Below are 17,418 nucleotides of genomic sequence, written 5' to 3'. Positions count from 1 at the left end.
TAATAATATATTTTATGTTATTAATTTTTTTTCCTTCCCCGAATTTTCTGTGTGTGACTCGTGGTACGGTACTTCTAGAATTTAGCCGGTTGACTTTCAAAGTCGCGGTTGACTGTCCAAAGTGGCGGTTGACTGTCCAAACAGTTTGTATCTTTTGGACACAACTTTTCGACAGTTGTGTCTGTTGGGACACAACCTTTCAACATCTATAAATAGGCCCCCATACCCCGATTTTTATTCATTCCAAAAATCAGAATTGATTTTCTACTCTCCCGAAATTATCTCTTTGTCATTGCATAATTTCTGTTTTATAATTCGGTCCTCGCAAATTAGTTTTCGTGCATTTCAGTCATCTAGTGTGTGTGGGGGAGATCTAAACTTTACGGGTTCGTCGGGTCTTGTAATTTTGAGTACTACTATTACAAGACGAGGTCATTGTATCTTGGGAAATGAGTACTGCAATACCGTTAGTACTAGTGTGGGACATTATCGTTTTAAGGAGAAAGAGTCGAGCTCTTGCCTCGACCATTCAAAACCATCCAAACGTCGTTACTCTGTCCAAATATAAATTACGATAACACTATTATTTGCTATTATTTTTCAACAGGCTTGACTCGCAAAACTTGCTGACCGACTTGAGGCTCTATCAATGTTGACAAAGCCGAGTCAGTCCATTTTACACTTCTAGTTGTGTGAATAGACAGAAGGATGTATATACATGGGTGCATGGGCAAACCAACAGAGCATCCTTATCGTACAAACTAAACTATTTACGTTGTTATTCTAGTCTTAATTGAATTAATTAACAATCTTCTATTTGTGATTTTTGCCTTCGTAAATCAATTTCACTTCTTGGAATGAAATTGAACTCCTGCCCTCTGTGGGCAGAATAAAAAATTTTCTTACTATTGATGTTGCAAGAGAATATTAATGTTATCTTACCACAACAGTATTGAAAAGTTTTATCAAGCCCACAAAGGGTGTTCTATATGTGTGTGTGTGTGTGTGTGTGTGTGTGTGTGTTTGACAGTGATAGCACAAATTTCATCATTTAACAAGAGAATGTTCCCTTCTTGACATTACATCTACACATCAAGCAATCTAACTATTCACTAAGAAAATTTTGGTGTGCAGACAGGACAACACAATAGATAAACTTTTACCTTATTTTCTTCTTCAGTACTATCTAATACTATAGAGTACCTCACCAAACATGGCATGACAAAAGTTTACGAGACAACAAATAGCGGCAAGTCTTTCACGTTGCATATATGTAATCAACCTAAATGGACTATCCATACCACATTACAACAAAAAACTTCTCTCGTAAAATCTCAACATCCATGCACCTCTCGCCATCTCAGATAAATGAGTCCTGCACGGTAATGCGTGTAAGCTCCAGCCACCACAAATACATGAAAAAGTTGGTGACTGTGCCCTGCAATATCAAATTTTCCGGGCATCCACCTCTCGGGAACTCTCATGGCATAAACTAATGCTCCAATACCGTAGAACACCCCCATCAAAATTTCGTACCCTGTTGTGTGGATTGCCTCTGGTTGGTGCCAAAATAAGACGAGCTTGTGCAGAATAGGCGCTACACCAGATACACCCATCCCAGAGAAGAGAGATGCTCGAATCCCACGATATTCGGGCGTTTGGAAAACTGGAAGAAGTGAAACCAAAATCGTCCCGATTCCAAGAAGAGTAATGAACCCAATGTAGAGATTGCAGAAGATTGGATAGCACATGAAAGAATAGTAGACAAGAGGATAAAAGGAAGTTGTAATTAGTGCAGCAATCCCAGCATAGTCAACCCTCAGCATAATGTAAGATAAGCGCTCGGAATGACAAGAAAGCAAGTGGCACGTACTGCTTGCTAACAAGCAAAACATGGCTCCCCCCAAGAAGGCAAAGAACGGCCATCGTGTAATTGGCCTCACCATAACTGGTGATATTAAGCTTGCAACATCATCCTTCATGCTATGCTGCAAACATTAAACAACACAAAATAGATTAGCAAGCGATATAACTTCACCATCGAAGAAATAGCTTGTAACTTTGTAGAGAAGTTAAAAGAAAAAGTTTCAGCGTGATAAACCAATCCACGGAATTTGATGAAACTAAGCAATTGTAGAAGCAAAATAGAACCAGAATCTTAAATTAATAAATTGAGACTTCAAATTTATGTCTGAAAGAAAATACAACTATGGAATCAAAATCTCAAATTCCTTATACGAGCATTGCTTTCAATAATTCAATAGAGAGAAATGCAATGCAAAATGATAATTAAATATATAATGCATATTATGTTAGTCTATCATCAGTATACAGAAAATTTAACACATCTACCATTTGGCAAAAATCTGTGGATTGAAGCTCTTAATGCCCACAAAAATGCAACAATATAAACTTCAATAGTCGCTTGATTGATTTTTTGCCTCTTCTTTTTTTTTTTTAATTTTTTTTTAATTTTTTAATGTGTGTGTGGGTGTGTTTTGTCCTTTGTCAAGAAATTAAATTGTGGAGACAGAATAAGAGACTTAAATTCCCCGTAAAAGACACGCTTTTGATGTAACTCGAGCAGTTTGAAACAACTGGTTTAGTAGCTAAGACCAACGATAATAAACATTCTGCCAAGGAAAGTATAGTTACTATAACAGATCAAGAAATTAGATTAAGGATTATCTGCAGCTTAAACAGAATTGAGATAGATGGGCTCAAAAATGTAAAAAAAGAACTTGTTTGACAGTTGAGAAAGAAGAGATTGGCAGCTACAATTGACAATAGAATTTGGAAAAAAGAATGAAATAAAACTACTAACAAATTGATCTGGCATACCAAGTACTAAAGTTCAACCAGATGTTTATCACTGCACTGCTAGCAAATATACAGATATACAGTCTTTTTTTCACGTCACAAGACTATTAGGTTGCACTAATAGCCCTAAAAATATATAAATTATTGTTTATGAGAGAACTTTAATAGTGACATATATAATATGAGAGGCATGAGATGAATATTATAATTCTCTTTCTTCTCACATTGAAATCTGCAGTGGTGAGTGGACGTATCTCCTATGTTATGAATGAGATTTTATAATGACGTTTTTTTCTTAATACTTTTCTTGTAATTGGAGTTGGGCATAATCCCTGCCATAAGAATAATGTGCACAAGGAAGGAAAAAGTACCAGAACACACACATCAGTGTGATTGCTGTTGGTAAAACGCTCGGGCAAGCAGTTAGAGAGGAGTTCCACAATATACCAATTAGATAAGGATGGTAGATAATCCATTGAAGGCAATGAAATATTTAACTCCCGCTGAAATCTGTGCAAATTAGGCATGTTTGGCAATGATGGGAGACAAGTTCTAAGTTCCATCTGCAATTTATGGAAATCAGCTTTCTTCAGCACCTCAGGCAAGTGTAGGGTGGAAAGGTCCATCACTTTTGGAGAGTTCATAGCAGTGTAAATGGTCAAACAAAGGAACAAGAAGAACCCTAATAAATGCCTGCAAAGGAAAAGTTGCGATTCTTGGTTAAGTAGGATGGAATACCTACGCACCACAGATCACAGAAGTAAACTAAAAAAAATGAAATCAGCTGCACCACCAGCATCTTTATCATAAAAAAAGAGCAGAATTCATCAAAAGAAGCCATATAAATATCAACTCCACTCAAATCAACAAAGCCATATTCCATTTTTATGGGTATGGCAACAAATGACTTATCCGCAAAAGAAAAAAAAAATTATAGATGACTTTCACGAAAAATTAGAACTTGCAAATGTAATCTAAAATTTTAGATTGAACTTGTAAATGTAATCTAAATAAAACATAAAAAAAAAAAAAAAAAAAAAAAAAAAAAAAAAAAAAAAAAAAAAAATGAAGAAGAAGAAATTGTAGAACTTTAGAATGTGTCCCCTTGGCTTAATGCTTTATGAACTTCATTTTTGGCGAGAGAAGGGGAAAAATAGTGTTTGAAAATTGGATTTGGTTGGAAAATACTGGTAGAAACTCGATAGATGTAGTCACATGCTCATCAACCATTTCATCTTGGGCAAGTCCCACCGATCAAATTCCTTCACTTAAAGCCACCAAATTATGCTGAAGAGATCATACATCTTTATTCCATTCCATGATGGCTTTTGATGTACCTAGATGCTTTTTGCCTTTAATACCGACTTGTGACATTGGAGCAGGGAAATATAGCTTCATAATTATGTTCTCGTCTTCTTCTCTGTAAACAGGCAAAATACATAATCCTGGGGCTGGTAGTACAAGGTACCTAATGTAACACATAAATGAGACCTTCATGTAATGGGAGACTAAGGGAAGGATAGAGATCCCAGAGTGTAATGACTCCCTGAGCTCCGTATTAGCTATTTTCTCTACCAGAGTTAAAATGAATTGGGCATCAGTTTGACATCTTATACCAAAGGCAGTGCTACTTTGGCTTGTCAAATATGAACCTTTTGGAGATCCTGCATTCTATCTATAAAGATTCCTTTTGTTTATAAAAACGAGCCCTTATTACATACTCATTTTACACCTAGTGTCCACAGTTCTCTAGTAGCGGTAAATCCAAGATGCTACCATCAACCTCACAGTTAAGTCAACATCTGTAATCCGAACAAAAAGTTATAAAAAAGTAACTTTGAAGATGATGTTTGGTTGTGCTTAAATAAATCAAATTTACTTTTAAGTTAGTTATCTTGCAAAATATAATCTTCAAAATAACTTTTCCTTAACAAAATTTACTTTCTTTCAAAGTCTCTGCTTGCTTTCTTTAAACACAGCCAAAAATGCCCTTAAATTCAGCCTTTTAGCCCTTCTCTTGGACCATTTTTTTTCCACGAAACCTCTTTTTAGATGACAAACAACGTCACAGCTTCTCCGGTGTTCATCTACACTTTCCATCTGTAAGGATTACTTCTGAATGTCATTTCCCTCTTGGAAGCTCTGCCTTGCGGGATCATGGGCCCATTGTGGCGCATTTCCATACAAGTCAGTTTTAATCGTGAGTTCTACCCAACATGTTTGTAGCATCAAATCAAAGGCCTAAATTATATATTAATCGTGCAAACCATGAGCCTCAATAAAAAAATTTTGTGCAAAAGCACATAAAAAAATATATATAATCGAAGATCTGCAATAAAAGTTCCCATCTCGAATAACCAAAATCACAATAATACGTAGGCTAAGAAGCTATATTTTACAAAATCTAAGCAAAATCAGATGCAAGGAACAAAAAATACTTACGTCCAAACATTGAGGGTCTCATTGTGAATTGTGAAAATGCTGAGCAAGGTTTGCTTCAAAGGCCATTCAGATCTATAATGACGGAGAATATACTCATTGTCCTTCAAATATCCAGGCAATGAATGGTACTCCACCAACCGGTACCTCACCTTCTTCCACAATTGCTTCCCTTTCCCTTCCTTTGATGAAGAACACGACCTCGGATCCACATCTGATATACAATGAGATTTCTTTTCCGTAAAATTCCTCTCATTATCAACCATTTTCTGTTCACCAAATCAACTATAAGACACAATTTAAGCACAGGATCTTAATTATATTATTAACTATCAAGAATTGCAAACTAAATTGAGTCATCAAATGGCCTCATTTGATATACAAAAATGATTTCATTCCCGCATAATTCCATCGATTCTTACCCATTTCCTATTTCAATAGATCAACTATTGAACACAATTACAGCACAGGATCACAGTAATGGATAATTATCAATTATTCAAGAAATGACAACTAAAATTGGGCCATCAGATGCCCTCATTTGATATACTAAAAGATTTCATTTTTTCAAAATTCTCCTGATTACTCTTTTTCTTTTCATCACACAGACTACAGAATCACAATTTATATGACTACGTTATCAAGAAATGGCTTCTAAATGGGCACTCAAGAAACTGAGCCAATTAATAATTTCTTGTGCAAATCCACATTTATTTCACACCTCCATATGTCAACTAACAACACGAATGTACCTGACCAGGATGAAGCACAGCCCACAATCCACAACCCAGAAATGTGACGTTATATCACTATATTTATATGATATTTTTTTCTCTTTCCAGCATGTATAACAAGAAGTGGGCAAGAACCAAATTAATTAGCCGCCATATATGTGTGTGTGTAGCTGTCGTGCAAGTAGAGGAAAAGAGATTCCACGGAGAGATGCGAAGATGCTGAGGTGATATTTTATTGGAGATTTTGCTTCAAAATCACCAGCTTCTTGTTCTAAGAAAGTGGAATTGATTGTGACACAAATAACTATCAACCGGATGCAAAGAAGCCTTTTTTCTTCTCAATTTTATTATTTTAAGTTACTTCTTTCCGAGCAGTACTATCTAAAAAATATTCAAAATCATAACGTTGTTTATCTAAGCCTCCATTTCATAAAATTTATAAATTATTTTGAAAATGGTAAAATTTCAATTTTAACCAAGATTTCGATGAACTAACAAATATTATCTATCTATTTATAAATTAAATCGTTTAAATTAAACCTGGTTCGGACTTCATTGTTTTCAAAATGTATTTTTTCTTAAATTCATTTTCAATTAGACATTCTTCCATAAAATAATATTATACATAAATCCAAATTTATTTATTTTTTTAATCTTTTAAACATACGTTCTACCAAAAAATTAGCATTCCAAAATGCATTTTCTTCCAAAATCACATTAAAATATATCCCAAGAAGGGGTTAACTAATTAAATATAACACAACCTTTCAAAATACATTTTTATCTCTATTTTTTTAACCACGCATTATTGAATAAAATAATATTAGATGTAAATTCAAAACGTTTTCTTATTTTTTAACTGTACATTCTCTATCAATTACTTTTTAGACTTTTAATAGGACTCAAACAAGTTCCAAATGTAAAACTGTGAGATACTCCTATCCCCTGTTTGGTGAAAATTAAAGTATAGTTTAAATCAAAATCAACAATTAATTTTAACCACACATATAGCTAAAATCAAAATCAGCAATTAATTTTAACCATACGTTTTATGTGAGGATCATGCTAGATGTACTTAATTTTTTTTACCTAATACTTTACATATACTCACAATAGGGGTGTGGGGATCACATGTTGTGATTATTTTATTCACACGGAGTCCACGTGTTTGTGAGAGTAGGTAAACCAAATTATGTACACTTAAAATTATTCTTTATGTGATCCACAACTTTTCAACTCAACTTTTATCGAAATCTACTAAAAATATTATTTTAATATCTACAGACTCAAGCAATACCACTTAATTTAATCAAAATTGTTTCGAATTCTCTTCATAAATCTATTTGAATTAACAATTCCACCCTCCAAAATTGTCTTGAAGTTAAAAAGTCAAATCATTAAGGGTTATTTTTGGGTGACAGCGGGGTTTTTTCCAATCATTAATTGGAAAGACTAGTATTCAATTAATTTTATATTAAATTAATACATAAGAAAACAAAATAAACATAAAATAACCCCTGTCAATCTCCAAACGGTTCCACCCCCAACAGTAAACACGCTGCCCAACCTTGCAAACTTGAAAAGATGACAAGACTTGAATACCTATTACAATAAATAGATTGCCCACGTGTTGATTCGGCAGGACAATCTTACTTATGACTCCCTCCAAATGTGATCCTTAAAATTCTTTTCAAAATGGATAAGATTAGACTTTTCACTAAGAGTAAGAGAACGGAAGTGTATGATAAATAGACTCTCATAATTCTAAATTTTTATTAACATGGCAAAAACTTATAGAAAAAATTAAAATTTTATGTGAAAATTTAAACTTGTTGATTTGCTCATGAATGTCAAGAAAGAGAGATTATTGAGAGAAATTTCTAAACCATTTTTAGTATAATCAAATTCTACTAACTTTTATTAAGTCTTACCACTTATATATAAAGCAACTAGTTATAGTTGAACTTATTCTGAAATATTTTATAAGTGTTATAAAAATAATATTGTAAGACGTGAGAATGTAAAAAATAATTAACAAAAATTATTTATGTGAAATGAACTTTTGATTCAAATATAGACCAGTTAGTGAAAACAATTTAAATAGTTAAGGAAGTCAATTAGAATAGTCATCCCATTTATTGGAATTGAACATTAAACGAATGTCACCACTTCTTCATATTACTCAATATGCATTGAATATAACAATTGACATTATTTATTAGAGGTACGCATTTTGTCCTCCACCTCCAGCTCCCCCTCCATTGACTTTCTCTATACTTTAACATTCATTTAAAAAATCAATTGGAAGAAAACTATTAAAGCATTCATCTTTTATTTCAAAAAAGATTTGATGAATTTAATTTAGTATCCAATCAAGTGAAATGAATTTGTCAAATGCACATTGATCATAACTAAATAATTGACAAAATAATTTATAATAATATTGTTCAAATTTTTAAATAAATCAAATACATATAGAAAAACGAAAATGTAATGAATTTGTCAAATATAATTAAATAAATTAAATATATATTCAAAAACGAAAAGTAAGGTAACAAGTGTTGGGAATCTACTTATACATGCACATCGGAATTTAAAATAATTTTCGATTCCCACCAAAAATCGCCTTTGTGTTTAGATAGAAATTGTGATAAGATTGTACATTTTCCAGATCTGCAAACTTCTTTGCTTTTCTTTCAATTCCATCAACCTTGATTTGCCACCACAGCTGTCCAATTGTCCAGCCTCCAACGGTGATCCACACAGAGAATAAGATTGCAACTTCTAGGGTTTTCTCTTGTGTCAGCATGAATAATGAAAACCATATGGATCTCAAACCCTAGCTATGTATTTATATAAACCCAAACGGGTTCGGTCCAGTCCGGTCCAATATTTAATTAATCCAATTAATTAAACCCAGTCCGTGAATTAATTAATCCAATTAATTAATTCAGGAATATAAATAACAAATCCAATTAATTAATTCATCTAACGATTGTTAAATTAACCAATTGGCAATTTGAAATCTTCCAATTCTCTTTTGTGTGCGACCCATTAGGTTCCCGACCACGATGCCTAACAACGTGAAATATTATTTTGATCTAATNTTAATTGTCTATTAATTAAATAATAGATCTGTCATTTAATTGCATTAATTATATATAAAAGTATTTATGTTCAAAGTTGATTGAACCTAGGGCATAATACTTACAACGAGTGCATCATATATTTATTTATCATAATCAAATAGTTAACAAAATAATTAATAATAATATTGTTCAAATGATTAATAAATTAAATATATATTGAAAAATGAAAAATATAATATTATAGAAATAATTAAATACATATTAAAAAACTAAAAGTGGGATATTATTGAAATAATTGAATAATAGTAAAGATAGAATCGTCCATTTTATGTTAATCTAAAATATTTTATAGGTGGAATAAAAAAAATATTGAAAGATATGAAAATATAAAAAATAATTAATACAAATTGTTTATGTGAAATGAACTTTTGATTCAAATGAAATAAAAATCAGTTTGTGAAAGTAATTTAAATAGTTGAAGAACTCAATTAGATTAATCCCTTCATTTACCCTTTTGATCTGAACTTACATTCAATGAATATCATCATTTCTTCATATTTGTTTAAAAGAAGTGTTACATGTACATAATTGTCTACATAATGGTGTTTATAATTACACGTGGCACTGGATCCAACTTTTAATTCAAATCTCACACTTGCACATCAACAACCGGATAATTGTCATATCACATTATGGATATGTCATTATGTGCAATAATTATGTACAAATAGAATTTTCCTAACTAATTAGTTGGCAAAATATTTAAGGATAATATTGTTCAAATGATTCAAATGATTAATAAATGAAATACATATTGAAAAATAAAAAGTATGATATTATTAAAATAATTAAATACATATTAGAAAACGAAAAGTGATTTATTATTGAAATAATTGAATAATAGTAATAGAATCGTCCAAAAAATAATTTTCACTTGATGTGATATTTAATTAATTATAGATAACTAAAATTTGGTAAACGATTAAACTCTCTATATAATGACAAAAATTAAAAATAATGATCCAAACTTCTCTAAAACAGAACACTTGGGATTTTTTGTTATTTTTATGTTGATCTCACTTTTTAATCTTCTTGTTGTTGTGCTCAACAATTATGAATTTCACTGTATGATATGAATTTAATTAAAATTTTTATTTTAAGTGGGTGACTTCTATTGAATTCGTGAAGTCTGTTTGATTTCCATTTTTCTCAAAATGCATTTATCTCTCATCTTTCAACCACACATTCTTCATTAAAATAATATTACACGTAAATCAAAAAAATTTCATCCACATATTTTCGATCAATCTACTATTCTAAAATTCATTTTTCCCTAAAAATGGGTGTTAAACACCCTCGTAAGTAACTTTTTATGGATATGTTAAGAATAAATAAAGAAAAATTGGTTAAAAGCCTAGTTAATCAAAGTTTTTGATTAGGATAAATAACACAAAATGTTCATACCTTTCATGTTATTGTGTAAAACGTTTCTACCTTTCATTTTTGGCATTTTTATCTCTATTTCCACATTTCATTACGCAAAAAGTCATTTTCATCAATTTTTTCAATAAAAAGACGATTTTACCCCATATTCACATAAAACAAAAAGAAAAGAATAGAAAAATAAAGAGCTATATTGCAACTATAATCACAAATTTTTAAAAAATAGAAATAAGTCACAAATATATACTTATTTGAAATTTTGGGGTTATAGTTGCAATTAGCCTTTTATTTTTCTTTTCTTTTTTTTCGTTTTGTTATATTTGAATGGGGGGTAAAATTGTCTTTTTTATTGGAAAAATGAATAAAAATGACTTTGTGCGCAATGAAAAGTGAAAATAGGAGTAAAAATGTCAAAAAACAAAATGTATGGACGTTTTGCACAATAACATTAAAAGGAAGGGACGTTTTGTGCTATTTACCCTTTTTGATTAAAATGTGTACACTTAGAGCCCTTTTGACAACCATTATTGTAATTAAAAAAGAAAAAAAGGAATTTTGAATGGTGATTTTAGGAGTTCATGTGATTAAAAAGTATGAAGAAGTTTTTAGTATACATGTAAAATATTTTATTGTGTGAATGTATTGTTGAAAATAATCTTGTAGCAAACTATAAAATAAATCAATACTGGTCAAATAGGCAATTAATATTAAAAGTTCTTAAGGCCTATATTCTATTTCATGATATGTTAAAAGTCCTCATTACCCTTGACTTTATATGTCTAAAAGGTGAGAATAATGCTATTTAACATCAATTGTTGAACATCAATCTAGGTATCAACATATTATAGTGCTTATTAAATGAACCATAATTTTTTCTATTTAATTGAAGCCGTAATTTGACACTACTAGTGCTATCGTTTAAACTGGTATTAAACACCATATATGCTAAATAGCATTAAACAAAGGGTAATTATATCTACACTCCGATTTTTTCTCATCACATTGTATTTTTCCAATATACTAAATTAGTCATAAGCAAAATGATTTAAATAACCAAATTAATGTACACACATATACTTGTTACCTAAATACACCACAAATAAAAATCATAAACACATATATTTACATATACCGTAAATAAAAACACTTAATATTTACACAATCACAAAGATCGTCATTTTTTCTTTTTTCAATTAAAGGTACATTGGAAGACAAAATAATGCGGTCCACTTCCACAACTTATCACGATTTGGTGGCATTCTCCTACTGAAATATTTAGCTACTCATGGTGATAAGTACAAGGTCAAACCTCTTTTGAGAGAAAGATATAAAGTTGAAAATAACTAAGATTAGATCTCTCACGAAAATGGTGAGGCCTTATTTAGTGTCTCTCTTGTACCAAAGAAAAATCCAACCTAGTATGAATATTCTTCGACCATTATCCATTTTATATTCGGGACAAAATAATGCTTGGGCTTTTGAAGAATATATATGCAATGACGGAGTGGAATGAGAACACTACTAAAATCAAACCCGACTTCAATATTTATTGTAGTGTCAAAGATATTTATTGAGGTTGAGGATCCTACCTTCTGGAGATTGACAATGGCGAGAAATGAAAATGGCAATTTTGGAATAACTGTGAGGTGCATTTTTTACAATTAGTTAAGGGTCGTATTTGTAAAATATCTGTGGTCTTTTTAATAAATACGAGATTTAAAATGTGATGTAGTAAAAACAAAAAAATGGTGACAATATATTTAGCCATGTCTAAAATGTAACTATGAAGGTTTATGTTAAAGTAATAGGGCCTCATAACAGGATTTGGGACAGGGTTCGAGGTGGCACCACCTCGGTCCTTGATTTGATGTTTTCATCAAACCAAAAAATCAGATCAAGGGTTCCTGTCGTGACACCTCGGCCCTTGTCACCAGCCTTGTCCCCAGCCCTGTTGCTGTAGCAGGGCTCAACTATGAAAGCTTGAATTCTCTAAATTCTCCAACATGATACCTTCATTCTTCAAAATAACATTTTGAACCCTACTTGCTTCTTTTTCTAATTTCTTTGTATTATCTGTCAATGAACGACTACTCACTTACTGATATAAAAAAGAACCTTATTTACAGTTCTCTCCAAATGAGCAAGATAAAATTTTTCATTGTGAGTAGAAGAACATTTATGTATCTGTACATATTGATTACGTTAAGTTGTTTTTCTTTAAATATATATATTTTTTTGATTTTGTAAATGTTATTTCTCATTATTTTATCTTTTAACACCGTATTATTAGAAATGTAGTTAAAACAGTGAAAATGATACTCTTTCATTTTAAATGGGTAAGTGCCATTTTGTACACATGGCCCTAATTTCAAATCAAGTTAATTGTTCCAATGGTCACTGAACTTATGTTCATATATTTGATTGGCCACTTAACTTTAAAATGTCAAGTTTTTGCCACTGAACTTTGAAAAATGTGAGTTCTGGTCACTGAACTTAGGTCTATGTCTTTGATTGGTCACTGAAGTTTAAAATGTCGAGTTTTGGTCATTGAACTTAGGTCAATGTCTTCAATTGCTCACAGAACTTAGGTTCATATCTTACATTGCTCACTGAAATTTAAAATGTCGAGTTTTGGTCACTTAACTTTGAAATATACCGTACGTTACTCACCAGTATAACTGTTGAATTTTGAAAAATATCGAGTTTACAGTGAATAATTTACAATATTTTTCAAAATTCAGTGAATAATGTATAACATTTCTTAAAGTTCAGTGGCTAAAACTCGTCATTTTAAACTTTAATGAGCAATTGAAAATATGGACCAAAGTTTAGTGACCAAAACTCGACATTTTTCAAAGTCCAGTAGCCAAAACTCGACATTTTAAAGTTTAGTGGCCAATCAAAGACATGAATTTAAGTTCAGTGACCAAAACTCTACATTTTAAAATTCGATGATCAATCAAAGAGATGAACCTAAGTTCAGTGGCCATTGGAAACAATTAACTCTTTCAAATCAAACATCCTAGGTTTTCTTTATAGATATTTTAAGTATTAAAAAGATTTAAGATATTACATTTCACTATCTTGTATTAAATCATTTAATAGAATTTGGGTCAACTTCATTATTAATACTCCCTCTATCCCTTAAGGATAGTCACGTTTCTTTCTTTCTTTCTTTTTTATTTTTTTTTTATTTTTTTTACACTGATTAAGAAAATTTAATTAATATAATTGAAATAATAAATTTTACTATCATTTTCCCTAATATACTCTTACATTAATATAATCAATACTCAAGGTAATTAAATTATTTTGTGATAATAAAGCACATTAAATAGAGGCGTATTATAAAACTAATATGTTAACTACACTCTCAAATAAGAGATAGAACTATAATTTGGGATAGACAAAAAAAGAAAGTAAGATTATATTTACGGGATGGAGGGAGTTTATGAATACTCAATCGCGTGTTATTGTATTAACTTCAATGTAAAATCATTGGACCAAGCATGATTTTTAAATGTAAAAGAAATGTATTTTTATAAATTATAGTCTCATGCGACAGGGAATTAAGAAAAATAGATGTAAAATTGGTGAAATGACACATTTTTGTTTAAAATGGGTAAATGTCGTTTTTGAGAACATGATCTCGATTTCACTCCAAACCTTCTCAGTTATCTTTTAAAACATTTAAGACAATTAAATGAACTAAGGTATTGTGTTTCACTATATTATATTGATAAAATCAATAGAATTTATAGTGTATACATGTTTCACTATGTTGTATTGATAAAATTAATAGAATTTGAGGCAACAAATTGAGGAATTAATCGAATTTGAGTCGACTTCTTTGTTAGTATATGAATACTCAATTGCTTGTAACTGTAACGACTTCAAAGTGATGATTTTGAATTGATCATGATTTTTAAATGTAGTAGGAACATATTTTAATCACTTCTAGACTCATATGAGAGGGCAAAAAGGGAAAAAAGTGAATTGGCGAAAACGACACCCTATCGTTTAAAATGTGTAAGTATCATTTTAGTTCACATTTCTCAATTGCAGGCCAAATAGTCTCGATTATCTTTGAAAACATCGAAACAATTAAACAATTAAAATACCGATGATTTTTGGAGCGAAATCAAATTTTTAACTTGAACTTTATCATATTCGTCTAGATAAGATAGCAAAACTTAGTACCTTATCTATGATGTTTCAAAATATGATCAACGAGTTTTGAAGTGAAATCAAGAGCCCATGCTAAAAAATGGCATCCATCTGATTTAAACGAATTGGCATCATTTTACTGTTTTATAGCTGTTTAACTTTATATTCCCACGCATGATCTTGCGTAGCAACACTACATTTGGAACGAAGTTAGCTTAAATTCTATTAACTAAAAATAGAAATTAGAAGTTCAAAAATTTCAACTCATTGTATCATACCATCATATTACAAAGAATATTAGACATAATCTACCTCTTCTTCAGAAGAAAAAATATCAATCACCATTTCAAGAAAAAAAAACAAAAAACAAAAAAAAAAAAACCAAAAAACCAAAAAGAAAAAACCACTAGACAAGCATCAGATCAAGCATGATAACAAATGCAAAATAAGCAATTATATTCATGGTCATTTAATTGCTGGATTTTTCATTGGTGAAAGCTTTGTTAGCTAACCTTGAGTAAAATGATAATCTATTCTTATTACTTTATATTATAATGACAGGGTGTCATTTCCATAATTACAATCCACCATTTAAGTTAAGAATACTGCAAAACTCTATCCAAATATTGAAGCAACGAAAATGTCATTTGTACATAACTATTCATTTCACAGAACTTTGCCAATCACATTCGCGGGCCCTTGTTGTAGTTAAAAAATTGGCAGCAAATCACCCAGGCCCCACCAAAGCAACACGTGTTGGAGACGATTTATAAAAAGGGCAATGTAAAAGTTGATTTTTGATATATTTGTTTGATCAATTTTAACCCGCAAGAGCGTGATCAAAATACAAATTTATATGAATGGAAATTTGGACAGAGTTTCGGTATAAAGATTACGCAAAACAAGGATTAAGAAGGAGTAGAAATAGAAAATAATCCATGGCGAGACGTTATCTTTTTCCTTAAGACAAATTGCCCCGCTACTGTGCTCACGGTGAATGACACTTGTTTGCCAAGATACAATGGATTCACAACTTGTGATAGCAGCACTTCAAACCATAAGAAACCGACGAACTTTTGACAGAATTTTTCCTCTACAAAGGAAATGTATGAAATGCTATTGAATTAGAAAGGAGAGAATTGTAAGAGGAGAATGAATGCTCAATGCAATTGGTGTACCCAAAATCATGTCCATAGGGTTCTATTTATAGATATAGAAATGGTGCAAATGAAGTAGTGTGGGCCAAAACATGCATCCTTTTAAAAAAGTTGTAACACTTGGCCAAAACCTGCATCCTTTTGAAAAGTTGCAACACTTCCTTTCTTCCAACTTTGGTCCGCAATTTTTCATTCATCCGGAATTGATTTCGAGATTCCAAATATATTACAACGATTTACTCGACGAGTAGAATAAGTTGGTCTATTTACTTTTATAATTTGACCATCGGATTAAGTCCAAATATTTGATCGAAGTTGACACGTAGTCACACCTTTTCATTTCCCACTTTTACATACCTTTTCATTTTCCAATTTTTGGTTAATAATTTGAACAAATTCTTACAATCCCCCACATGAATGGAAATTCGGGTACGCATATGCAAATGCGATGATATGATGCAATGTAGAGAGGGTGCTAAAAAATACTGCATCAGGGTTGCTTTTGGCCTTGAACCTCTCTTAGTGAAATACTATCGGACTTACTCGGCTAATTGGTGAACCATAGGTCTTGAACCACTCAACCTTTAGTGTAAATCAAGATAACAATACTCACACAATATCTTCCTTACTATGTACTTAGTTCTCATGACTTGGTTCATTTTGGCCCTGAACCCTTCTTGGTTTCATAAGTGTTTAGAGAATTTAAACCTTAAATAATTCTTATCGAAGTGGCTCCACTTCACACTTACATCGGTGACCTCATATTAAGAGTATTCTGCCCTACTCCACTTGACTTAATCAAGATATATGAATCATTAAAAGATAATCTTAGCCTCTATTCGCTCTGTAGAAAGCATTTTAGTATCATAGGAATGAGTTAGGAATTCTAATTTCCTAAGTGCTTCATGAAATTTTCACAACTTAGTTGTCCCTTTGAGCCAAGATCTTGGGATCTCCAGTCAACAAGGTAGGGTTACCATTGCAAAAACTCTTACGTAGTAGGCTTTAATCACATTCCTCTCGATAGGCAACGCATTTGGTCTCTAGGCAAACTTTTCGTAAGTGGATCCGCAATATTCTCATTTGATTTCACATAATCTATGGAGATAACGCCATTTGAGATCAGTTGCTTAATGGTGTTGTGTCTACGATGAATATGTCTAGACTTACCATTATACATGCTGCTTCGAGCCCTTCTAATTGCTGATTGACTATCACAATGTACACTTATCGCAAGTACTAGCTTGGGCCAATATGGAACATCTTCTAAGAAATTTTGAAGCAATTCCGCTTCTTCTCCAGCTTTGTCCAAAGCAATAAACTCAGATTCCATCGTTGATCGAGGTATGCACGTTTTCTTTGTTGATTTCCATGATACAACAGCTCCACCAATGGTGAATACATAACCACTAGTGGACTTGGAATCCTTCATATCGGATATCTAATTCGCATCACAATATCCTTCTAGTACCGTAGGATATTTTGTGAAGTGTAATTCATAGGTTAAAGTATACTTTACCTTAGAACCCTCGTCAAAGCCTTCCAATGATCACGATTGGATTACTTGTA

General features: G+C 31.5%; 1 protein-coding gene across 3 annotated transcripts; it reads right to left on the bottom strand.

The window, feature by feature from the left end:
* Window positions 1-1,033: 1,033 nt before the first annotated feature.
* LOC111383484 (heptahelical transmembrane protein 4-like) lies at window positions 1,034-6,297 on the bottom strand. Of its 3 annotated transcripts, none has more exons than XM_023007594.1 (4): window positions 6,012-6,297; window positions 5,263-5,544; window positions 3,192-3,513; window positions 1,034-1,988 (listed from the first exon to the last, which is right to left on the bottom strand). In XM_023007594.1, exons 2-4 carry the CDS (start codon window positions 5,523-5,525, stop codon window positions 1,335-1,337), a joined length of 1,239 nt encoding a protein of 412 aa, XP_022863362.1. In that variant the 5' UTR covers window positions 5,526-5,544; window positions 6,012-6,297; the 3' UTR covers window positions 1,034-1,334. The 3 variants fall into 3 exon arrangements, with proteins under 3 accessions (XP_022863362.1, XP_022863361.1, XP_022863363.1); XM_023007593.1 differs by having other exon boundaries at window positions 5,263-5,528; XM_023007595.1 differs by lacking the exon at window positions 6,012-6,297 and adding an exon at window positions 5,682-5,904 and having other exon boundaries at window positions 5,263-5,528.
* Window positions 6,298-17,418: the final 11,121 nt, after the last annotated feature.

This window comes from Olea europaea, unplaced genomic scaffold (assembly GCF_002742605.1).
Source record: "Olea europaea var. sylvestris unplaced genomic scaffold, O_europaea_v1 scaffold2701, whole genome shotgun sequence".
NCBI lineage: Eukaryota > Viridiplantae > Streptophyta > Magnoliopsida > Lamiales > Oleaceae > Olea > Olea europaea.
Note: the sequence above shows the minus strand (reverse complement) of the source record. Positions and strands in the feature narration are given on the sequence as shown.